General features: G+C 41.5%; 1 protein-coding gene across 2 annotated transcripts in view; it reads right to left on the bottom strand.

The window, feature by feature from the left end:
• The window catches only part of LOC138741035 (endothelial cell-selective adhesion molecule-like), a 134,082-nt gene that overhangs the window by 89,924 nt on the left and 20,721 nt on the right, over positions 1–23,437 (bottom strand). For both annotated transcript variants that reach the window (XM_069894511.1, XM_069894510.1), the window contains exon 2: positions 23,341–23,419. In XM_069894511.1, coding sequence (XP_069750612.1) covers positions 23,341–23,395 — 55 coding nt within the window. In that variant the 5' untranslated portion in view covers positions 23,396–23,419. The remainder of the gene's footprint in view (positions 1–23,340; positions 23,420–23,437) is intronic.

Genomic DNA, 23,437 nt, shown 5'->3' with positions numbered 1-23,437 from the left:
AGTAATTCCCCAGGAGTCACGATGCAGGAACTGCTCCCTTGATTTTTCAGTTTTATCCAATGACTCTCAGATATGCTCAGCTAAATGTGTGATGTTCCCGATTTGTCAGGAATGTAATTGCAGCACCTTCCCAACCGAATTATCAATATTTACATTGAACCAAGGACAACATAAATAACAAGAGACCAAAGTTGCTTATTCCGATAAGTATTCCAGTTTCTCTCCCTCTCTCCACCCCTCTATTCTCTGCTAATCACATTAATTCTCTCAACCATACCAGGCCTTTAAAAATTGAACTGGAGGGGGACAAGGTTCATATAATGGGACATCAAAAAGAAATTAAGCAGAGGAAAGTGAGGATGAAAATCAAAGCAAAAATTGAATCCAAAGTTAAAATTTGTAAAAAGTTAAAGCTTAAGGCACACACTGAAGGTAGACGAGTTATCAGGAACCGATATCTGACCCTCAAGTGCCTTAAAAGGAATGGCACCAGTGACAGTAGACTGGCCCATTAGTTGAAGTTTCTCACTCAGCTCCAGGGGGGTACCTGGATCATGATCGTATTGAATGGCGGAGCAGGCTCAATGGGCCATTTTTGGCCTACTCCTGTTCCTACTTCCTATGTTCCTATGTTCCTATGAGATAAAAAGCTGGGAACTATAGGTTCGCTAGCTGAATATCTGTTGTTGGTGAGATACTGGGGTCTATAATTATGGAAGAAATAATGAGTGATTGACAGCTTTATACAATCAAACCACCTGCAGGACAGTCTCAAATGAAGGGACATAGTTACAAACTACAGAGCAACCATTTAAAATTTATGGTGAATCTCTTGAACATTTAATCTCAAAGAGTTGTGAAGACAGGATAAATCTGGGTATTTTAAGAGCAATTACATAAACTTTAGAAAGATCAGGGAATTGACAGCTGTGTAGCATTGAAGGAGAGTTGGGGCCTGGGACCAATCAAATTGAATAGCTAGACAAGCTTTAGAGATTGAGTGATCTATTCCCATTTTCTTGCTTTCTGCGCAACTATCTGACCCCACTAATAAAAGTGCAGTTATCTACTCTATTCCCATGTAAATTCTTTCCCAGTGGAAAGGACCTGTTGAAGTGGAAAGGATGAAACAAAGTCGCTCGGATAATTACTAAATACAATTCCAGAGGATAACACTCTTTTCCCTATTTTCTTTGGCTTGGCTTCGCAGACGAAGATTTATGGAGGGGGTAAAAGTCCACGTCAGCTGCAGGCTCGTTTGTGGCTGACAAGTCCGATGCGGGACAGGCAGACACGGTTGCAGCGGCTGCAGGGGAAAATTGGTTGGTTGGGGTTGGGTGTTGGGTTTTTCCTCCTTTGCTGACCACAATTCCCTAATCTTTGCTCCTTGCCGTTTTTCAGCCAGCTCATTCAATGCACTGTTGAACCGATTACACTGCAGACTAATAGCATTTTTGCTGTGTACCTCTCAACCCATTCCTTTGCTCACGCATCACGGTTGGTGTAGTGGTTAGCGCAACAGCGCCAGCGATTAGGACTGGGTTTCGAAACCCTCGCGGTTTGTACGTTCTCCCCATGTTTGCATGGGTTTTCCCCGGGAGCTCCGGTTTCCTCCCACTCCTCAAAATGTACCAGGGGTGTAGTTTAATTGGGTGTAAAATTGGGTGGCACAGACTCGTGGGCTGAAATGGCCTGTTACCGTGCTGTATGTCTACATTTTTTTTAATTAAATCATCATACCGTGACAGAGGACTTAGATTACAGGATATGTGGCTCATCCATGAGCAGGCCCAATCTAGATTTATAGTGACATCAACACAGTACAATGATTACAAAGCAATGAGTTTGAAAATGCACAACCTAGATCTGAGACTCTGAGGAAAACCAAACAATTTGCCATAGCTCCTGCTCCTCTCATAATACCTAGAAAACAAATGAGTAGCAGAAACCCCTTCCAAAATGTTCAGCTTCCTTAGCCTGCCATTTAATAGGCCAAAACCAGCTTTAAAATAAAACTTTGAATAATTAAAAGACTAGGCAGTATCCAATTGCACTGCATTGCAGTACAGGTAGTTCACTTGAGATGTTTAGGTGAGACTCCAATGACCAAAGTATTCAATATGAAAATCAACCCTGAGTGATTGCTATTTGTTTTCTTTTGAAAGTATTATGCAATGTCCAAAAGAATTCTGTAATTTAATGAAGTTAAAGCATTTATATTGCCAATTATTTAGTTAACAACTAAACTGGAGATTATTTAAAAAATTAATTGCTGATAGTATCATATATTTGGTCAGTGTCAAAAGAAGGTGAAAATAGAGTCATAAAACTTTCCATTATTGGGCCGACTTTCCCAGACCAGTTAATTTAAATTAATTAGCAAATGAAATCTACATAAGAAACACTTTGGTCAATTCAATAGAGTTTAAATCAATCACTTTTAAAGCCTTTTACTGGAACTTATATTTACCAAATGTAGTGCCACAGGCTCTGATAAATGTTAGTTGGAGCAGCTACTTCATCAGCCAAAGTCACATCAATCATTATAGAGCTGTATGGGGTGGGAGGGTAAGCACAATTTTAACTGAATGAGAAATATTCAGTTGAAGAATGTCGGCCTTTCAATCAATGAGGCTTGGACAAAAGGGGCAGAGGAAGAGATGAGGAGAGAGGACAATCAACTCTTCCAACTCCTTTTGGGTTGGCAGGATAATCTAATTATTCTCCTACCAGGTGGATCACAAATAGGGGGGTGAAAAATGTACATCCAGGGTTGGAGTTCACTAGGATCCATCCATTCTCAAATATCATGGAAGGAGACAATTTGTCCCATAGAATCTATCAGGCCATGAGTACCAATCCCCCACTTATTTTCCTGCAGCCCATTCTCACTCAAATGTCCATCAGCTCCACTCATTTATACCTGTGATAGCTAACTGTGGCAAAATTACCTCAGCATCCTTTTGGATATGGATGGAAACTGGAGCACATGTGGAAAAGCCATGTAGTCACACAAGGAAAATGCAAGCTAAACAGACAGCACTAGAGGTCCAGCTTGAACCCAGGTCAATGGAGTTGAGAGGCAGTAGCACACTACTTGTTGTGCCTCAGCAGCCAGGTAGCAGGAAACTCAAGAGACCACCTTTGCACCAGGGCTGAGATTAAATATTCACTCCTTCAGCAAATGTCCCTTCTCCCTTGGCCTGAATAGTACCTACTTAACCAACAGTTTAAGTAGTTGGCTAAGTACAGTTTTTTTCTTAATCTAAAACCTGCAAATGCCAGAAATCCAAAAACAAACAAACAAACATTTTTTTACGCCAACTCATGCAGCATCTGCAGAGAGAAGATCGATGATCATTTAAGATTGATGGCCTTTCACTAGAAACACTTCATACGATGCTCTGCTTTCAATAATCTAAAAGTAGTTCTTTTTGTCTGGAATTCCGTCATCTTGTAGGTGTTACTTTTGTTCATTTATTCTTGTAAAAGGTATCTTGACCACTCCCCATTGAAACAAAAGTATTCAATAGACAAAGAAAAAAAAAGAAAAATTAAAGTTGTTAAAATAATAAAATTTCAGAAAATATACTTTTAACATCATGTTTCCTTTTTCAATATTTTTATTGGTTTAATCAAATAAATGTTACAGAGGTACCTGACAATCTTCTTTGGCTTGGCTTCGCGGACGAAGATTTATGGAGGGGGTAAAAAGTCCACGTCAGCTGCAGGCTCGTTTGTGGCTGACAAGTCCGATGCGGGACAGGCAGACACGGTTGCAGCGATTGCAGGGGAATATTGGTTGGTTGGGGTTGGGTGTTGGGTTTTTCCTCCTTTGCCTTTTGTCAGTGAGGTGGGCTCTGTGGTCTTCTTCAAAGGAGGTTGCTGCCCGCCAAACTGTGAGGCGCCAAGATGCACGGTTTGAGGCGTTATCAGCCCACTGGCGGTGGTCAATGTGGCAGGCACCAAGAGATTTCTTTAGGCAGTCCTTGTACCTTTTCTTTGGTGCACCTCTGTCACGGTGGCCAGTGGAGAGCTCGCCATATAACACGATCTTGGGAAGGCGATGGTCCTCCATTCTGGAGACGTGACCCATCCAGCGCAGCTGGATCTTCAGCAGCGTGGACTCGATGCTGTCGACCTCTGCCATCTCGAGTACTTCGACGTTAGGGATGAAAGTGCTCCAATGGATGTTGAGGGTGGAGCGGAGACAAATCAATATATAGCAATACAAATAGTACTGGAACCTATGTTACATTTAAAAAGAAATTAAAAAAAACAAACTCACTATCCTCATTATCAATCCCTTACGTTTAGAGGCTTCTGCCTTAACACAAACACTCCACTACCACTAACAAGAAAAAAAGGTAAACAATGGGTTCAAAAACCAGAAACTAGTAAATTTTACAATTTTTTTTAAAGTAATTAAGAACCCCATAAAGAAACAAAGTTAAGATTTGTTTCAATAGTGTTTTTCTCCCCTTCAAGTCAAACACGCCATCACGTCAGACAACCATCGAGTGTGAGTGGGAGGGACAGCATCTTTCCATCTCATTAAAATGGCTCTTCTGACGATAAGGGAGGCGAGGGCAACGACACGGGATTGTGAAACAATAACAGACCTGTAGGCCCACTTCTTCCAAAGACAGCGAGAAAATAATTTGGAGCCAAAGTAATGATAAGAACTAAAGACAAGGTAGGAAATAACCCTTCCCAAAAATTGGAAAGAGAAGGACACACCAGAACATACGATACATGTTCTAAAAATAGTCAAGAATCTATTGGATTACAAAGTCAATTGTAATTTGAACCTTGTGGCATCATCAATATAGTTTAATCACTTTAATTACCATCAATATTAGTTGAATAATTTCAATTAATTACATTCAATACAACACCTGTTGCAATTTAAGCCAACCAAGTTTAGCCAAAGCAACTCAGCCAGACATACCGGGTTTGGATTGAAATGATCAGGTGTGTTACACTGAACTGGCCCACTAGTGCAACATGAAAGTCTGCAGGTGATATGAAAAACACAAGCATGCTGGAGGGTCTCAGCAGGTCTCAGAGTGGCCATAGGAGGTAAAGATATATAATTAACATGTCAGACCTGAGCCCTTCTTCCCTTCTTCAAGGCAAGAAAAGTGTAGGCCCAAACCATTATGGGCAGCACAGTTGGTGTCGCAGTTAGCACAATGCCTTTACAGGACCAGCGGTCAGGACTGGTCCAAGGTTCGAATCCCATGCTGTCTGTAAAGAGTCTGTACATTCTTCCTGTGTCTGCTGGGATTTTCTCCGGGGGCTCCAGTTTCTTTCCACCATTCAAAATGTTCCAGGGGTGTAGGTTCATGGGTGGCACAGACTCATGAGCCTAAATGGCCTGTTACAGTGCTGTGTGTAAATTTAAACATTTTAATTTACATTTTTTTAATTAAAAATGAGTTATACATGTATATCTTTACCTCCCATGAATGTTACAAGACTTGCTGAGTTCCTTCAGCATTCTTGCATTTTTACACCTCAACCACGTCCAGTTCAGTGTTGACGTTGCCTGCATCCCTGGCCAGACAATGAGAGCAGAATATTCCCTCAGTATCAGCGAGCACTTTTCCAGATGATAGCTTCAACCATCTGGTTGACCATGATGCATAATTATGCATAGACAACTGCAAAACATCTTCCTTGGATATTCATGACAAGTTTGACTCAGAGTCAGTGCCTGGATATGATATTCTACAAATCAATTGGGTAGTTAAGGCAGCTTTTGGTGTGTTGGCCTTCATTACTCATTAGTCAGGGGATTAAGTTCAAGAGCCATGAGGTTCTTTTACAGTTGTACAAAACTCTGATTTGGAGTTCTGTATTCAGTTCTGCTCTCCTCATCTATGGCAACGTTGAAGCTTTAGGGTGGGTACAGAAGAGATTTACCAGGATGATTAGAAAACTAATCTTACGAGGAAAGGTTGAGTGAGATAGGGCTTTTCTCCATTAAGCAATGAAGGATGAGACACAACTTACTACAGGTGTACAAGAGGCATACAGTGGACAGCAGCACCTTCTTCCCAAGGTGGAAATGGCTAATACTCGAGACATCTGTATAAGGTGAGTGAAGGAAAGTTTAAGATGTCAGAGGAATGCACTGCTAGGGGTGGTGGTGAATGCAGATACAACAGGGATATTTAAAAGACTCCTAGGTAGGCACAAGGAGGTCAGGAAAAAAAAATGGAAGGATATGGGCTGTGAGGTAGGATTGATCGTGGACTTTATTTACACAAGTCAGCACAACCACATGGGCCAAAAAGCCAGTTCTGTGCTATGTTGTTCTATGTTATTCAACTGGTGGAGTTGGGCAAGGTCATCAAGCTTGGGTTTTAATTTTACAGTTGATCAGTCTTTAAAACCTCACAGGTTTTTTTTTTTTTACACAAGTTGTTGCAACAGTTATTGTTGTTAATGTAGCAAGAAAACTGTAGGGAGTCTCTCAAAAGGATAAATAAAATGTGTATTTGTGCTGACAGGAGATTCACAATCTATGCTTTGTAAATACAACAACTTAAAATTTATCTCATTGCCAGTTCCACAACAATCCAACAATCATTCATATGTGGAAATGCTTTTGAGATTATTTTTTCTTTGGCTTGGCTTTGCGGACGAAGATTTATGGAGGGGGTAAATGTCCACGTCAGCTGCAGGCTCGTTTGTGGCTGACAAGTCCGATGCGGGACAGGCAGACACGGTTGCAGGGGAAAATTGGTTGGTTGGGGTTGGGTGTTGGGTTTTTCCTCCTTTGTCTTTTGTCAGTGAGGTGGGTAACTGATTACACAAGTGCAAATGCTTCACTTTGGAGCATAGAGGTATCATGCAATGGTAGTGAACATTTCAGATCAATCCTAATATGTCAACAACACCACGGTAGTGGGTTGTATAAAAGGAAGGGGATGAGTCAGTGTACAGGATGGAGATTCGGCTGAATGGTTCACCAACAACCACCTTGCACTCAGTATCACCAAACTAAGGAGCTGATTGTTGACTTCAGGAAAGGAAAGCCAGAGGTATACAGTCCGGTGACCATTGGGGGATCAGAGGTGGAGAGTGTGAGCACATTTAGGTTCTTGGAAGTCACTATCTCAGAGGAACTTTCCTGGACCCAACACACAACTGGCATCGGGAAGGAAGCACATCAGTGCCTCTCATTCCTCAGGAGGTTTGGTGTGACACCAAAAACCCTGGCAAATTTCTACAGAGAGTGTGCTGACTGGTGCATTATGGTCTGGTATGGGAACACCAATATACCTGAGCGTAAACCCCTTCAAAAGATAGTGGATACAGCCCAAGCATCACGGCCAAAACCCTCCCCGCTATTGAGTACATTTAGAGGGAACGCAGCCTTCAGAAGGCAGCAGCAATCATCAAAGACCCACACCACCCGGCACACACTGTTCTCACTGCTGTCATCAGGAAAGAGCTTTGCTGCCACAAGACTCCTACCACCAGGTTCAAGAACAGCTGCTACCCCTCCACCATCAGACTTCTCGACAACAAACTCAATCAGAGACTCATTTAAGGACTCTTACTTGTGCACTTTATTGATTTTCTTTTATTCTCTCTGTATTGCATTTTGTTTATGTTCATTTTCTGTTTACAGTTATTTTGTTTGTTTGCATGTTCATGCTGTGTACAGTTTATTTTGTACACTACCAATCAGTGGTAATTCTGCCGCAACCATAGGAAAAAGGAATCTCAGGATTATATGTGATATTATGTATGTATTCTGACAATACTTTACATTGCAAGTTGCACTTTGTAGAGGAGAAATGGCTTTGATTTTGTAGACCATTTATTTTAAAAGCAGCTATCTTTTTGGACTGTGTATTATATATATATATCCAGGAGAACACGATATATGGTTTACACAATGTTAAGTAGAATCTTAAATTGATGACATTAATTGATCTTGATGTTCTGAAGCACACCATCAATAAAAGTCCTTTATAAGTTGCAACATTCACAAAAGAAACACTGCTGCAAGCAATAAGGGGAAATAAAGAAAGATTATCGAGAGTTAGGTTGCTCAGTCACAGGACTATACATAGTGCAATCCTGGTACAGGTAGTTGTCTAGACAGGATAGAGACCATATAACAGAATTGAATGCCTATTATCCAGTTTCCTTTTTATACATTCATATGGAAACTTCCACTTTTAAATTACATTATGGATTGCTTTTGGCTCGGAATTTCCTGAATTTAAACTTCCCTAGCAAGCCCTACCCCCACAACTCTCCTTCTGATTGGTCAAGCTCAAGTCAAAAGATTTAATCCGATAAAGGGTTCTGACCCAAACATTGACTGACTGTTTCTGAACTGTCGAGTTTCTCCAGCAATTCTCGGTTTGCTCCAGATTCTAGCATCTGAAACTTTTGTGTTTCTCTGCAGATTTAACCTTCCCGACATTCTAAGGTGAAAGAGAGTTAAGGCTTTCGGATTCAAAGGAGTCGTCATAATCTCATTAATCCAATGAGATCACATAAATGATCACCATCCATCCGGTTACCGCCAGAGACAGCCATGGTTTAGCCATCATCTTCACAGGGACGTGGTGAGAGTAAGCGCATGGCTCTACTCATTTTTTTGAGATTATCCTGTCATCTCCCAATTTAAAATGATATGAAGGTGTAGTTCCTCATTGTCTCCAACAGTATCAATTGTTAAAGAACAAGCTAAATGAAAATGGGAATTCTCACAGGCATTATAGAGCACCTATAGCAATTGATAAGAGTCTGAGGGGTGGGGGAGGAAGGGGGGAAGAAAGGAGGGGGTGGGGGAAAGAAAGGAGGGGGTGGGGGGAAGAAAGGAGGGGGTGGGGGGAAGAAAGGAGGGGGTGGGGGGAAGAAAGGAGGGGGTGGGGGGAAGAAAGGAGGGGGTGGGGGGAAGAAAGGAGGGGTGGGGGGAAGAAAGGAGGGGGTGGAAGAAAGAACTAGACTGTTGCTGAGGGTGCAGAAGGTCACCTGCCCAGAGAACTTGAACTGGAAAACTGTGGAAGATAAAGATGTAAATGAAGAAAGAACTACAATAATCACAAAAGGAAAAAAAAAATATCCACAGCTATTTTCAATAAACAGGTTATAAAGGGCAAAAAGCTGATGGTGCTCCTCCCCCTGCCCTTCCTCCCCACTCTTTCCTTACCTCCACCTTTTTTTATTCATGCACTTGCCTTTTATCCCCCCGCTCATGTCTTCACAAAAAAAACTTGGGCCTGAATCATTGGTTACCTTTTACTTCCTATGGATGTTGCATGAGCTGTTGAGTGCGTGTGTTGCAGGCTCTCCCATTCATGGCTTTCCTCCAGATGGTGTGAGCAAACAGGCTGACCTTGGAAAGGGCAGCTTGTTGGAGACTAATTAAGTTACTTCCCCAGCAATCCCATCCATGCACAATGCACCAGGAAATCAGGGCATGGCAAGCAGGAACTGAAATCCTGATAGTTCTGTTCCCTTCACCCACAGCTGACCGGACTTCATCCAGATGTCTTTGGAAACTAATTAATCTCAAGGTACAGCCAACATCTTGTGTCACAGTTACGTGAGCTTTCTTAATTCCAGGCAGCTATTTGATTGAGCATTTGGATTATTACATTTATATTATTTATATGGAAAATTAATGCACTCTCCACTTAGACCCCAAATCCACCCATCATGTGGAAATGGAACGTGCCTCAAGGACCTTCACCAATCCTTTCGAAAATGATACAGAGTCAGAGAGCACAGATCACTGACACTATCATGCGTGCACTTGCAGTTATTTCATTTCATTCTCTTCTCGTTCTCGTCTCCCCACTCACCTCCACACAAGGTGCAATTTGCAGTGGCCAATTAACCTATCGGCCCACATTTTTGAAAGAAAAAAGGAGCAGCCCAAGTGAAACTCAGACGGTCACAGGCTAGAACATGCACAGTCAATTCCTCAGGTCACACGGGGAATCATGCGCAGGGAAAGAAAAAAAATTAACCCTCATACAACATGGAAATAGGCTGCTCATCCCAACAGCCAACCAAAACCTCTCAGCCACACTCATCCCTGCACTTGACCCACACCCCTTCCTCTTCAGGTATCTGTTCATTTTTTTCCTTGAACATTGCAATTGTACCTGCCTCATCCACCTCCTCTGGCAGCCTATTCCTCATCACCATCTGTGTAAAAACAAAAATTACCCCTCAGATAACTTTTGAATCAATCTCCCCTCACCTTAAACCTATGTCCTCTGGTCACTGATTCCCCAAAGCCTCTCTGCATTAACCCAATCTATTCCTCTCATAATTTTGTATACCCAGGCATTAAGTTACGTTGATACAATTTGTGAGCTTTGACCAAAGAGTCACATTAATAGTTGGCATAGAGTGCTTCATTAAATTTGAAAAAAAATTCTCATTGTTTTTTTGACATGTTAGATTCTAAACTTCCTTCACCTTATATATGAGCAGAGTTTGTCTTCTGACCAAAGGTAGAACATAATAGATACCCTCAGAAGAAAAAGCAACATGTCATCTCCAGATATTACTCATCTCAGAATGTTTTAGTCCGAATTATTTTCTGGGGAATGGGGAATCTAAATGCAGAACTTGCATGTTTGGAAGATCAGAATTTATTGTTGTGAAATTCATGTTTTGCAACACCATCATCGTGCAGACATTTAGATTACATTACTATAAATAAAAAAAATAATAGTCCATGAAAAGTAAGGCAGTGTCTTTGGTTTCATTGATCATTCGGGGATCTGATGGCGGCGGGGAAGAAGCTGTCCTTGTGCCGCTGAGTGCTCGTCTTCAGGCTCCTGTTCCTTTTTCCCTATGGTAGCAGAGTGAAGAGCGTATGGCCTGGGTGGTGGGGGCCTTTGATTCCTATTGCAGATTAATTATTCTATTCAGTGCTGAAAATGTAAAGTGCATGGACTATATTTGTGTGATGTACCTATCTAACACCTTGGGTTAACCTGGGATACAAGCTTGCATTTTATGATAGAAAAGGGGAAAATTGAAAGAAGTTGGAGATAGGTTTCAAATTAGAGGGGACATTTTTAAGGGAGACTTGATGGGCAGGTTTTTCACATAGAGAGTACATTGAACAAGCTACCAGAGGAGGTGATAGGCAAGTACAATCACAATATCTCAAAATCAAGTACTTGAGTTGGAGAGGAATGGGCCAAATGAAAAAAATGGGAGTAGTTAGATCGGCATCTTCATTGGCATGGATGAGTCAGGCCAAAAGCCTGTTACACGCCAATATTTTTTTTTTAAATGGCAGTATTGCTGTGGTGGAGTGTCAGGAAAGAAGACAGCACTCTTCCACAGTGCTCTACAACCCAATCCAACTAAAGACAGCTCTGTACAGTCTTCAAAATCCTGTGTCTGCAGTGGCTGAGCCCAAGATGGCAGTGCCTGTGTTCAGCAGCAGTTTCCAGGGGCTAGAGTCTACCAGAGGACTGGCACTGGACACCAGAAAACAAAGAGATCACTCACCCCCTCCCCGTTTGAGAAGGAGAAGAGGAGTTGACTCTGTGGGATGGTGACCTCGGAGACAGACCAGCGAGGGGCTCTGCGACTGAAGAACACACAGGTGGCGGGCTGTTGGTGATTAAGGTGAGGAACCCACATAGGCTGCAGGAGATTGGCTGAAGGGGAACCGAGTGTCTGAGCCAGGATGCAAGAAGGTACTGAAAGCTTCCAGATCATGTCAGGTTTGAATCTGGAGCTCAGGTTACTGATGGTTTGGACTAAAGGCTGTGTGGCTACAGGAGAGCTGGAGACAAATTCTTGGGCACTCAGTGACTCTTTCTCCGACCTTAAGGGTGTATTGTGGAAGATTGTGGCTGTCATGTGACAGCACTGCCCATTATCTGGTCAGAACACACACCAACTACCAATCAAGGTATGGCCCCACCCCACATCAGTGCACACCTGACCACTGTACTTGGTCTTGTGCCAGTGACCTTTGCAATCAATTAGACCTTGCTGGCACTGAACCATTGGTCCATGTAAATGGACTGGGCTGGACCCCCCCCCCCCAACCCTCCAATACTGTAGAGTGCTTGGTTATTTCTCATTGCCATTTGCCATCTTTGAATTCATTCCAGGCCAAGTGCCATGGAAAGGCACTGAAGACATTGTTGATGAGGTGTGCACTATTATAGGGTTGGGAGCATTTTAGTTAGTGTCTTTGGTAGCATAGAACCATGCCTGCAGTGAGTCAAGGGGTGGCAGGTATCATATTCTTTTACCTTGAGTGTATGTACCAAATTCGGGGGGGGGGAGGGGGGTGGTGGTATGTAGGTGTGTATTTTTTTCCATGCTCATCTTCTATAAATTGTGCACGTGTCTCATTCCCATCACGATTTTCACACACTCGTTTACAATAAATTGTGCGCGTGTTTGATCCCCATTGCAATCTTCCCACGTGTGCCTTCTGTAATAAAATTATGACTGCCAGACTGTGTTCAGACTGAGTCCTTGCTTTTGAGACCCATCAAATCTGTTTATTCACTCACAACAAAGGGACATGGGACAATTTCTGCTAAAGGCAATTTTGTGTAATATTACATCTGTTTTATTACAAGACAATAAAAGAACCTTGAATCTTTCTGAAAATCTGGTAATGTTGATTATAATGCTACTAGATTGTTGTAAAATCTCTGCAAATTCACCTCCTTCCAGGAGGAAACGTCATCTTTCCCTAGTCTACCTTATGTGAGTGGTCAGGGCCATTAATGTGGTGATTATCATCCAGATGGCCTAGGAAACAATTGGAAATTAATAGTAAATGCTTTGTCAGTGACATGCATGTCACATAAATAATTCAGTGATGGAGTTTGAATTTTTGTTCAGGATGTAGATCAGATTAATATCCATGATTATTGCACTGTTCATCAAACCACACATTCACACAGAGTTAGCCTATGTTAGCTACTCTACCTTGTATAATGGCTTTGCTTCATGTAAAGGGACCACATACTTTGTATTTTATTTTACATTTCAAGTAAATATTTAACTCCAACATTATCCTTTTCTTTTGTATTCCTTAATGGATATTGAGATTTATCCAAGAACTGTTCTGGCAACTTTCCCAGTGTAAGATAAGAATTACTTCAACAGATTTATAATGCCTCAGGAAAAGATCAGGTTCAAACTCTGGCCCATGCTAAGTCAGTAGAGGTGTGACAAATGGTGTGACAAACTGTGCGAGTGTGGGGGTGAGGGATTGGGCATGCAGTTAGAGAGGGGAGGATAATGGAACCATTCAGTGCTACCGTTAGTAGAGATGTTGCCTCACAGTTCCAGTGACTCAGGTTCAATTTGTGCGCTCTCCCTGTGAACTTGTGGGGTTCCTCCAAGTGCGCCTGTTTCCTCCCATCTTCTAAACGCATGCAGATTGGAAACTTAACTGGCTACAGTAAATTTTCCCCAGAGTGTCAATTATGGTTTTTAGACTACAGGCATGTAACAGCACAATCAAGGAATTTTGCCACTACACGGGCAGTCTAAAAAGGTATGCGCAGGAATTTTGAGTCAATTCCTGCCCCGTGATTTATCCTGCAGGACCCCTTTTTGGAGGAAACCTGCGTGTAAATCGTACCAGAAGAATTCATTGACGGTCATTCACTCTACTGCACGTCCAATCACCAGGACTGTTGCGCTCAGATACTTGCAGTCTAAAAAGGCACCCAGTGTGAACGACCACACAGGCAGTAATTATGTTAAATTTTTCCACAATTTTCCTGATATTGCAGTCTAAAAGCCATAAGTGAGTAGAAACTAAGATGTGGAAGCAGGGAGTTGATGGAAAAGTGGGGAGAATAAGAATGGAATTAGTGTACATTTGGTGTAAATGAATGCTTGGTGGTTGGCATGGAGTTAGTGAGTAGATTCTGTATGCCCCTCATTAAATTTTAACTCTATGATCCTAAAACCCCGATCCATAGCATGCAGTGTAATGCACGGTGGAGTTAGGAACGCAGACAACAGTGCAGCAGTTACGATCCTGAAAACATAATTTAATGTTAAAATTGATGATGCTCAGAAAAGCATCAGAAGGCTGCGATTGTCAATTCTTTTTGTTGCAATACAGCTTTTTTTTAAAAAAAGGAGTGATCAAGTAAGTCAGGGAACACATACAAACTGCAGACACTAGATGAAGTGGCTCTAATCAGTCAGCATCCAAAGAGACAATCAATGTTCCGGGGCTGGAGTCCCAACCTGAGCTGTTGACTGTCCAATTTTCTCCAAGGATGGGTCTTGATCTGGTGAGAGCCTTCAGCTTTGTGTTGTATGTAGGTATGTATTTTTCCCATGCTCATCTTCTATAAATTGTGCACGTGTCTTATTCCCATCACGATTTTCACACTCGTTTACAATAAATTGTGCGCGTGTTTGATCCCCATTGCAATCTTCCCACGTGTGCCTTCTGTAATAAAATTATGACTGCCAGACTGTGTTCAGACTGAGTCCTTGCTTTTGAGACCCATCAAATCTGTTTATTCACTCACAACAAAGGGACATGGGACAATTTCTGCTAAAGGCAATTTTGTGTAATATTACATCTGTTTTATTACAAGACAATAAAAGAACCTTGAATCTTTCTGAAAATCTGGTAATGTTGATTATAACGCTACTGGATTATTGTAAAATCTCTGCAAATTCACCTCCTTCCAGGAGGAAACGTCATCTTTCCCTTGTTGTTTGGTAAATTAAGTCCCTCAGTTCAAATGGCTTCATCATTACATGATCAGCACCAAAATCCAGCATGTTCAAAGCAATTTTTTGGGTAATTCAAGTTATTATTCTTCACAGAGCAATATTTAGCAATGAAATTAAGGCAACTCTACATTGCAGTGCAGAGTGAAATGACATTAGTATAGTACAATCTCTGTAGAGTTGTAATATAATCACTGGTCCTTGGAGGGTTAATGGAGGAGGCGGTCACTCCCAAAGTCACTTTGTATAGAGTAATGTTATTTTTGTTTCTTTTCTTTAGTTAGATGCCGCCCCTCTGCCCCAGGGTCGTGAGAAAAACAGTGGGCAAGTTTCCCAACAGTAACACAACTAACGTCAGTACAAAATGCAAACATACCAGTGTCAAGCAGTAAGTTTCCATAATCTGCCACAAGTATGTGGTGGAGGAACATACAAACTTTGCTGTCCCCAACTTCAGCCATCCCAGACACAGTGCTTCAAGGACATAGCTACAAGTATTAACGTTAAGGGCCATTAAATTTAAATTCCATTCTACAGTCAACTTAGTAAAATAGTTATCATATAGAAGTTGGACGATTAGACAGAGTGCATGGCTGAGGTACTAAATTATTACTTTGCATCTATCTTTATTGGAGAATAGCACCAATGAACAGAGCCAATATTGGTCAGCATGTAAATAGACACACAGAGTCACGGTGTCATACAGTGTAGAAATAGGCTCTTCTGTCCAATATGTCATGCTAACCATTTTGCCATCTGCACTAAAAAAGGGTTGCAGTACAGAGATATCCAAAGAGATGTCCTATAACAGTGGTTCTCAACCTTTTTTTCTCTCCCTCATACAATTTTAAGTAATCCCTATGCCACCGGTGCTCTATGATGGGTAAGGGATTGCTTAAGGTGGTATATGGGTGGGAAGGGAAGGCTCTGGATTTGATTGTTCCCGAAGTATTTTGCTTGAGAAAAATAGTCACTGGCCCATTTCTTTGGAGTTATGAAACCGTGAACATAATGAGTCAATTAGGTACGACTAAGAGTAGTTTTCAAACTTTTTCTTTCCACACACATCCCACCTTAAGCAATTCCTTACTAATCACAGAGCATCGATGGCATAGGGATTATTTAAAGTGGTACGTGAGTGGCAAGCAAAAGGTTGGGAACCTCTGTCCTATAACATTGGATATTGACATGATTTTTTGCTGATGAGGGTTGTGAGGCTGATACAGAGTTGTCTGAAGAGGACACACAAAGAAGTGGAGATCCCTTTCACGCCACACACAGCATCTTTCAGCCGCTTCCATCGTGAGAGAGATGCAGACGTATCAGAGCCAGCACCGCCAGGCTGAGAAGCAGCTTCTCTCCGATGGGCAGCGAGAAGGCTAAACGACCAAAGGAACTGTTCACACCACCCATGCGAGATTCTCACAATTATGAAACAATATTTATTTGTATCTATGAATACTTGTTCTGAATATGTATTGTTTGTCTGTATGTGTGATACATCTGGCTGTGTGTTTGCATGCTTTACACCTAGGATCATTCGGATAACAATAGACACGGGTTGAAATAATCCATCAAGGAGACAAAGTACCACATTAAAATGGTTTTTGCAAAGTTAATGCCTGTGGGATTATTAGGACATTTGCTATGTGGATACAAAATTATATTGGTGATTTTTGTGCAGACTGGGGGAGAAAGGTACACTGGTAATTCCTTAGATGTCAAATCAGTAATCACAAACACTGATTTTTCTGATGTACAGCTTGGTGATTGGGAACATAGCAGGTATTCAGAAGTTTGAGGGTATGAAAGTTTCAATTGCGGTAAGATGGGAAAAGGACAGTAACAACCTTTGGCATAGCTAAAATAGACTAGTAATCCAGAAGATTGTTCAGCTGGTTGGACAGAAACTGCTCCGAGCAAAGGATAATCCATGTGCTTGCATCTGACCAGGCAGGTTGAAAGTCATTTCCCCATGCCAATCAAGGTTAGATCCACCCATTGGTGAGGTGTATGCCAGCACCTAGTGGGGACTATTTGTGAAATGCACCTTGGGTGACTGTAGTATCTCACCCATTTTAGATTATAACCAGACTTGTACCTTTAAGTTGCTCTGTGTGCCGTGACTGCTCGTGAAAGAGGGGTGGTGAGTCCTGTTTGCTTAGCCCTCGTTTCATAATCAGCATTGTTTTATCAGGAGGTGCGATTATCAATGATTAACCAGCTGTCAATAGCCCTTTCTCCACTGGCATCCCAGTAAATTGGCCGTGCAGTGCCAGTGAATGGGAAGCCCTGTGTGCCATCTCCACTGGAACACCCACAACGGGGATTGGAGTGTTCGACCTTCAACTGGAAAGGGGCAACTTTCTGCTGTCCCTTTTCCACTGCTTTTTAATCAACACCAGTGATATAAGTAGGGACAAAGGTGGTTAATCCCCAGCCTGAAATGGCATCATTTCACATCGGTGTTCAGACAATGTTCCTTTTCCACTGGAGCCTGTCCCAGTAAATTCCTAGTTAATTCCTGGGTCAGGATGCCAGTGCAAAAGGGGCTAATGTGTATAATGTATGTGTAATTGCTTTGTCCGTGGGTGTGAGTGTGTTCCCTGTTGCAAACTCCCTCACGTTTCAATAAAGACAACTGTTTGTTAATAAACTTTGTCCAGGACTTGTTACTCTTTGAATTCATCAAACCTATTCTCCCCATCACACTAGTGAAGTAAATCAAATTTAAGCAAGTGGTAATTAACATATGTTGGTCAGAAGAATTAGGAACATGTTTAACAGGTGGGGAAAATGGTATATGTAAAACTTTTGTGGATTACATACATTACACCAGTGGAGATGGGATTGCTCAGTGAGCAGATTATAGACTTAATGGGCTAAATGACCTCTTTCTATGTCATAAAAAAGAATAGAAATTTATATTTTAAAAAGGAAGCTGGATAAAGAGATCAAAGAAAATGGTATCTTTGGCTCCTTGGGTTTCTGCAATTGAATGCAACAAGACAAAAGTTCTGCTAACTCTCAGCTTAAATGCTTTGTTTCATTCTGGAAGTTGTAATTCTGAAAGGAGGTCAAAGTTTTAGGGTGGGCAAGGATGAGATTTCACAGTCCTGGGGCAGGTACTTGGAAACACCAAAGAGGTCCCCTCAGAGCAGGAAAGCTTGTGAGGGAGGAGTGGTCAAAAATCGCCAACATTTTTGAGGGAGTAAATAGGAGAATTTTCTACTGGCAAAAGAAACAGTGACCAATCCAAGGTCTTTCCTTTAAAAAAAATACACAGCAAATCGACACGGAATGCAGTGATAGAAAGAGGATTTTGTAGAACAATTAAGAAGATTAGATAAATACTGAAAATTATGAAGTGTATGTGTATTGAGAGTGGGGTGAAAGCATTAGAATAATGGGGGGATGGGATAAGCTGAATAACTTTACCAAACAGTTGGCATAGACTCAGTATGGTGATTGCCCTCTTGCGTTGCATCATGCCTCAAGAGCTTACAACAGCCTCCTTTCCAAGATTCTATCTTCATAAATCTCTGCTGTTTTAGTATAAATGCAGTATAACGGTTGTCACTAATTTTTTCTGAAGTTCCTCCAATGCACAGCATCATTTCCACAATGGGGAGAGAGTGGAGGAATGTGGTACCGAGAGAGCCTGGCTGGCTTGCAGGCTCAAGAGGCAGAAGACCTACTGTTCATCTATTTCTATGTTTCACTCACTCATTTGAATGAACCTCTTTTAAGGCTATAGGAAGTAAGAAACATAGCCAATCATCCAGCATCCAGGCCAAGCCCCCTTCACTCTGCTACCACCGGGGAAAAGGTACAGGAGCCTTAAGACGAGCACTCAACAGCACAAGGACAGTTTCTTCCCCGCTCCCATCAGATTCCTGAATAATCAGTGAACCAAAGACACTGCCTTACTTTTCGTGCACTATTATTTTTTTTTATTTATAGTAATGTTGTAAGATGGTTATAATCAATATGTTTGCTCTATGACGCTGCCGCAAAACCCCGAATTTCAGGACCTGTACATGACAATAAATCTTGATTCTGAAAGCTCTGATTTCCCATCCATTGAAGACAGGTATGTGAGGCAATGCCTCAAGAAGGCAGCTCACATCACTTAAGGACTGATCATAATCTCTTCTCACTGCTACTTTCAGGTACAGAATCTCTAGGCTCAAGAACAGTTTATTTCCAATGGCTATCAGGCTCCCCTTAGTACCCTTATTATAAAATAGTCAGGAACTACAAAACAAAAACCTGTCTGCACCTTATAACAGCACCATTTTTCTTTAACTGTGAATAATTATTATCTTTAATAGATATGATCTCGTTCCACTTTGAGGAAATTTAATGTATATGACTGGAGATGTGTTTCTTTTAAACAGAAGTACTTGTTTGACTGCAGTAGGCAAGAATTTCAGTGCACATACATGTAAATTGTACAATAAACCCTATCAATAGGACTATCAACTTTTGCCATTCGTAAACTAAGTGTGAAGGCAACAGAAAGATGCAAAGAAAGAAAATGAAAAGAAACCCATCATTCCCATGGCCTCAGGGTATCCCAGAGCACTTCATAGCAATTAAGTACTTATGAAAGACAATTAATTTCAGCTGCCGATATAGACAGCATGATCCATAAATGTCAAAGGAATAAATGACAGAACCAGATGTTTTGGGTTTTGTTTGAGAAACAAACATTGACCAGGATTTTGGAAGACCTCCCATAGTCCTCTGCTCTATTGTTAAAATTAGCCAAGGCGTATTGACGTATTGCTGTGATTCAAAGGAGACATCTCATTCAGGCATTGCATCTTCTTCACTCAGATGTCAGCCTAAAGGTGCATGCCCAGAGATGTGAGGGGAGTTAGGAATGCAAAGCGTCTGATTCAGCTTTCAAATCAGGTCCACACCATGAGAATCCCAGAGGTCTTTATATTTTTTACCCCAGTCATTATTCAACGTGTTAACTTTGCCTGCCAATGGAAAGGTTCATGCAAATGGAGACAAGAACATTCAAGTGGCCTCTTCCTACACTTTACTATTCTCTGAGAACCTTGGGTTCTCTCAGTTTTCTAAATACTTTGTGACAGCTGGAGGTATTGTGCTCTCTTCCCATGTTTGATAAGAAATGTTGAGGGTATCTCCAGAGTTTTGTGATACAAATTCCCTCCAAGGTCTGCTCTTTTCCAGCAGTGTGGACCAAATAGTACTCCAGGTAGTCAGTGTATGTTTTACATAAAGTATATCCCACTGTTTCAAGTCCAAAGCAGAATGCGAGCCAGAATGTCTGTACTAAATCAGGATGGGTGAGAATTTTAATCTCTTCACTTTGAAATAGTTAAGCAAAGATCATCTCCTGGTTGTGCAAACAAAGGAACACAATGATAGCTTGAACTGCTGTTAGAAAATACACTGGACAATGAGGACAGCACTGAGCAATTACAAAGTTTGGAAGTGAAAAGGCACAGAGCAAGGATTCTTGTCCTGGGCACTACCTAGAGAGTTCGAACAGTGAAGGTATGTATGGGCCTCTTTGGTTTTTACAGGTGCATCTGGGACTGAAACAGCAATGCTGTCCAAAGTTGTCTGGAGTTGTGGGAAGAGGATGATGAAGAAAGGGAGAAGTAATTAAATCAACAGCTCCTTAAAAACTGCAGTTTCGCATGACACAACACACATTTTAAAACGAGCCCAATTACTAGAAATACCGATCATGTAAAGTGTGAACTGCTTCAGGTCAACTAATTCTCATCAGAACTAAACGTTTCCGGGAAATAACCACTTTTAAAATTCAGGAAAACTGATCATTGGGGTGGGGGTGAATGCGGAAAGGTGTCGGCGGGGGGTGGGGGGCGGGTGAACATGGAAAGGTCTCGGGGGAGGCGGGGTGCTTTATAACAAAGGGCAAGATGATAGAAAGCAAAATGGTATGGAATAGGATGAGAAGCTAATGTTTAATTCAGATTGTGTGAATAGAAGTAGCCCATTGATTCACATAAACAGCTGAATCAGAATTGAATCCAGAAGGCAGTAAAATCCATCTGAGGGATATTTTGTATAAATGCTCAGTTACTTCAAACCATACCCAATCTTAAAACTGAAAATAAACATGAAAAGGGCTGCTTTTTTCCTAACAATGGCACACCCTGAAAAAGTTCCAAACATCATAAAGTACTTCAACATTGGTGAGTAAAAATAACACACAACTTCCATTTTATTCATTTGATTTCCTAATAAGGTCTTCTTTGATTGTTTCCCACCAACTGGATAATATTAATCATTTCAAAGGATTCCATTTGGTCAATGTCACTTCTGTTCAAGTTTAGTTATTTTATCAAATAATTTTGGAGGTCAATAATTTATAATTGCATGCAAATTTGTCTCTTTTTTTCCCTTATTTTCTGTAATAGGCATGGATATATATTTTTAAAGGAAGCAAAGATTCATGTCCCATAACTGGTACAATTTTCCCAGAATGGGAGTTTTCTGGAACCGAGGGAAATCTTTCCATTTTTCCACCTCTTGGGACATGCACTTGTATCTTGCAGGCATTTGTGGAATCAGATGTTTCAAGGCATTCTAGCTAAAGCAAAAAATCATCTTAAAACAATATTTTCTAATAAATTACTTCAGGTTATGTATCTATTTCACACTCAAGCCGCCTTGGATACACGGTCTTCCTCATCATTTGCCCTTGCATCTGATTTACGCAATCCTCCGATGCTGTAAACCAAACTCCGAGCATGTAGTAAGCCTCTCTTCCCCCGATCATCAAGGTCTGTAGCATGTTAAAAGGATTCTCCACAGTAAGACTCATGATAAAGGCAAGCAGTTTCTGAAAGGAAAACTGAAAGTACTGGAAACACTAAACGGGTCTGGCAGCATCAGTGAAAACAGAAACAAAGCTCCAGGTTTAAGATCTTTTGTCACGCAGACATAATCGTCTTTCCACAGAGGCTGCCTGGCCTACAAGGATTTTCCAGTATCTGCTTTTATTTCTGATGTCCGCCACTTGTTGCCTTTACATCATTTGCAATTGCGGAATGGGGTCAGTTTAAAAGCATTCAATCATCAGCTAGTGAAAATTGTACAATAAACTATTTTTTAAAAATTGCACGTCCTGATAAATCGAAATTTAAAAAAAAAGTTACTGGAAAAACTCAACAGGTCAGTCTGCACCTGTGGAAAGAGAAACAATTTCTCCTTCCACTGTTACTGACTGAACTGTTTGACTTTTTCCCAGCAGCTTCTGATTTAAAAGATATAATATCTACTTGCATTAATGACATTTCAATCTCTATATTTTGGATATCCTACAGTGTCCTATGCTTGTTTCTCTCAGTGCATTACCTGCCAGGGCCTCTCCACACAGATCACTGGGACACTGTACTCTATACATCACCCTGAACAAAGTCACTTTGTGTCACCAAGTTTTACAGGGCTTGGTTCTCATGATTCCTGCTTAACAAACACGACTATACTTGCAAGGTAGCACCCCGATCACTTATCAGCCTTTTTCCCCTCTCCTGCCCTCCCACCCACATCCACCTGTGACCTCTTGACTGCGCTCAACCTCTGCCCCCGTCCCACCCCTTCCCTTGTCCCCCACTTTTTTTTAAATTCAAACGCCTGCCTGTTTTCTGCTCCTACCTGGATGAAGGGCTCAGGGCTTATATACTTTTGCTGCTAAGATTCTTCCAGCACTTGTGTGTGTTACATCACAAATCGGTCTCGACCATATCCAATAATTTAATCACTTACGTGAAATTTAAATCTACAATTGATTACCGGAGACACTAATGCAATAGAACAAAAGGTATGGAGACCCAAAAATCACAAGCTAATTTGTTCCAATGAAATTTAACTCGTCCAATGTTCCACAAGTTGTAAAGGAACAGCAGCAGGGCCATTCGGCCCCAATTCAATGCGAGGAGGTTGAATATTCACACGAAACAAAGGGTCATAAAAGGAGGGCAGGTAGCAGGAACCTGCCAGGTTTAATTCCTTCGCTTAAGTGGGAGAGCGGAGACGTTGGACCGGAGGTTAAAATAAAACCTTGGAGGTGGCCTCACTGAAAAGGATAGGAATTTAAAAAATCACGAACTCGTCCGCCTTCCAGCCCCAAAGTTTAAAATCAAAATAACGGGGAGGTGAACGGAACGAGCCCAATGGGAACAAGAGGAGAGATCGCAGGCTCACCGAGACCAGCAGCAGGTTGGTTGGTGAAGGCTCGCCTTCAGGGATCTTTTTTTAAAAGTTTTTTTTTGCAATTGATTTGTGATCCACTCCTGATAAGTTGATACGACCGATCGCCTTCTCAAATCCATCGGCCCCATTATTGCCCCAAGCCAATTCCCACCTGAGCTTCGAAAGCTAGTGGATTTTATTTGCCGAAGAGCCAGGGAGATCCCCACTTGACTTAGCGAGGTCTCGAAATCCCGCATTAAATGTGATGTTTTCTGCATTGCCTTTAAACTACTGGTGAAAGTAAACATCGTCCAGATTTTATTTAAAATCTAGTATTTAGCAGGAGGATTAAAGTTCCTTTCTGCTTGTAACCCCATTAAAAATAAATCTTACCGTCACTTCTAGTTACCATGACCAGAAACCAGAGTATCAATTTCATTGCATCCATACCGACTCCCTCCGATTTAATATCCTGATGGGTCCGGGGGGT

This window comes from Narcine bancroftii, chromosome 8, assembly GCF_036971445.1.
Source record: "Narcine bancroftii isolate sNarBan1 chromosome 8, sNarBan1.hap1, whole genome shotgun sequence".
Classification (NCBI taxonomy): Eukaryota; Metazoa; Chordata; class Chondrichthyes; order Torpediniformes; family Narcinidae; genus Narcine; species Narcine bancroftii.
The sequence above is the reverse complement of the archived record's forward strand: the minus strand, read 5'-3'. Positions and strand labels throughout refer to the sequence as shown.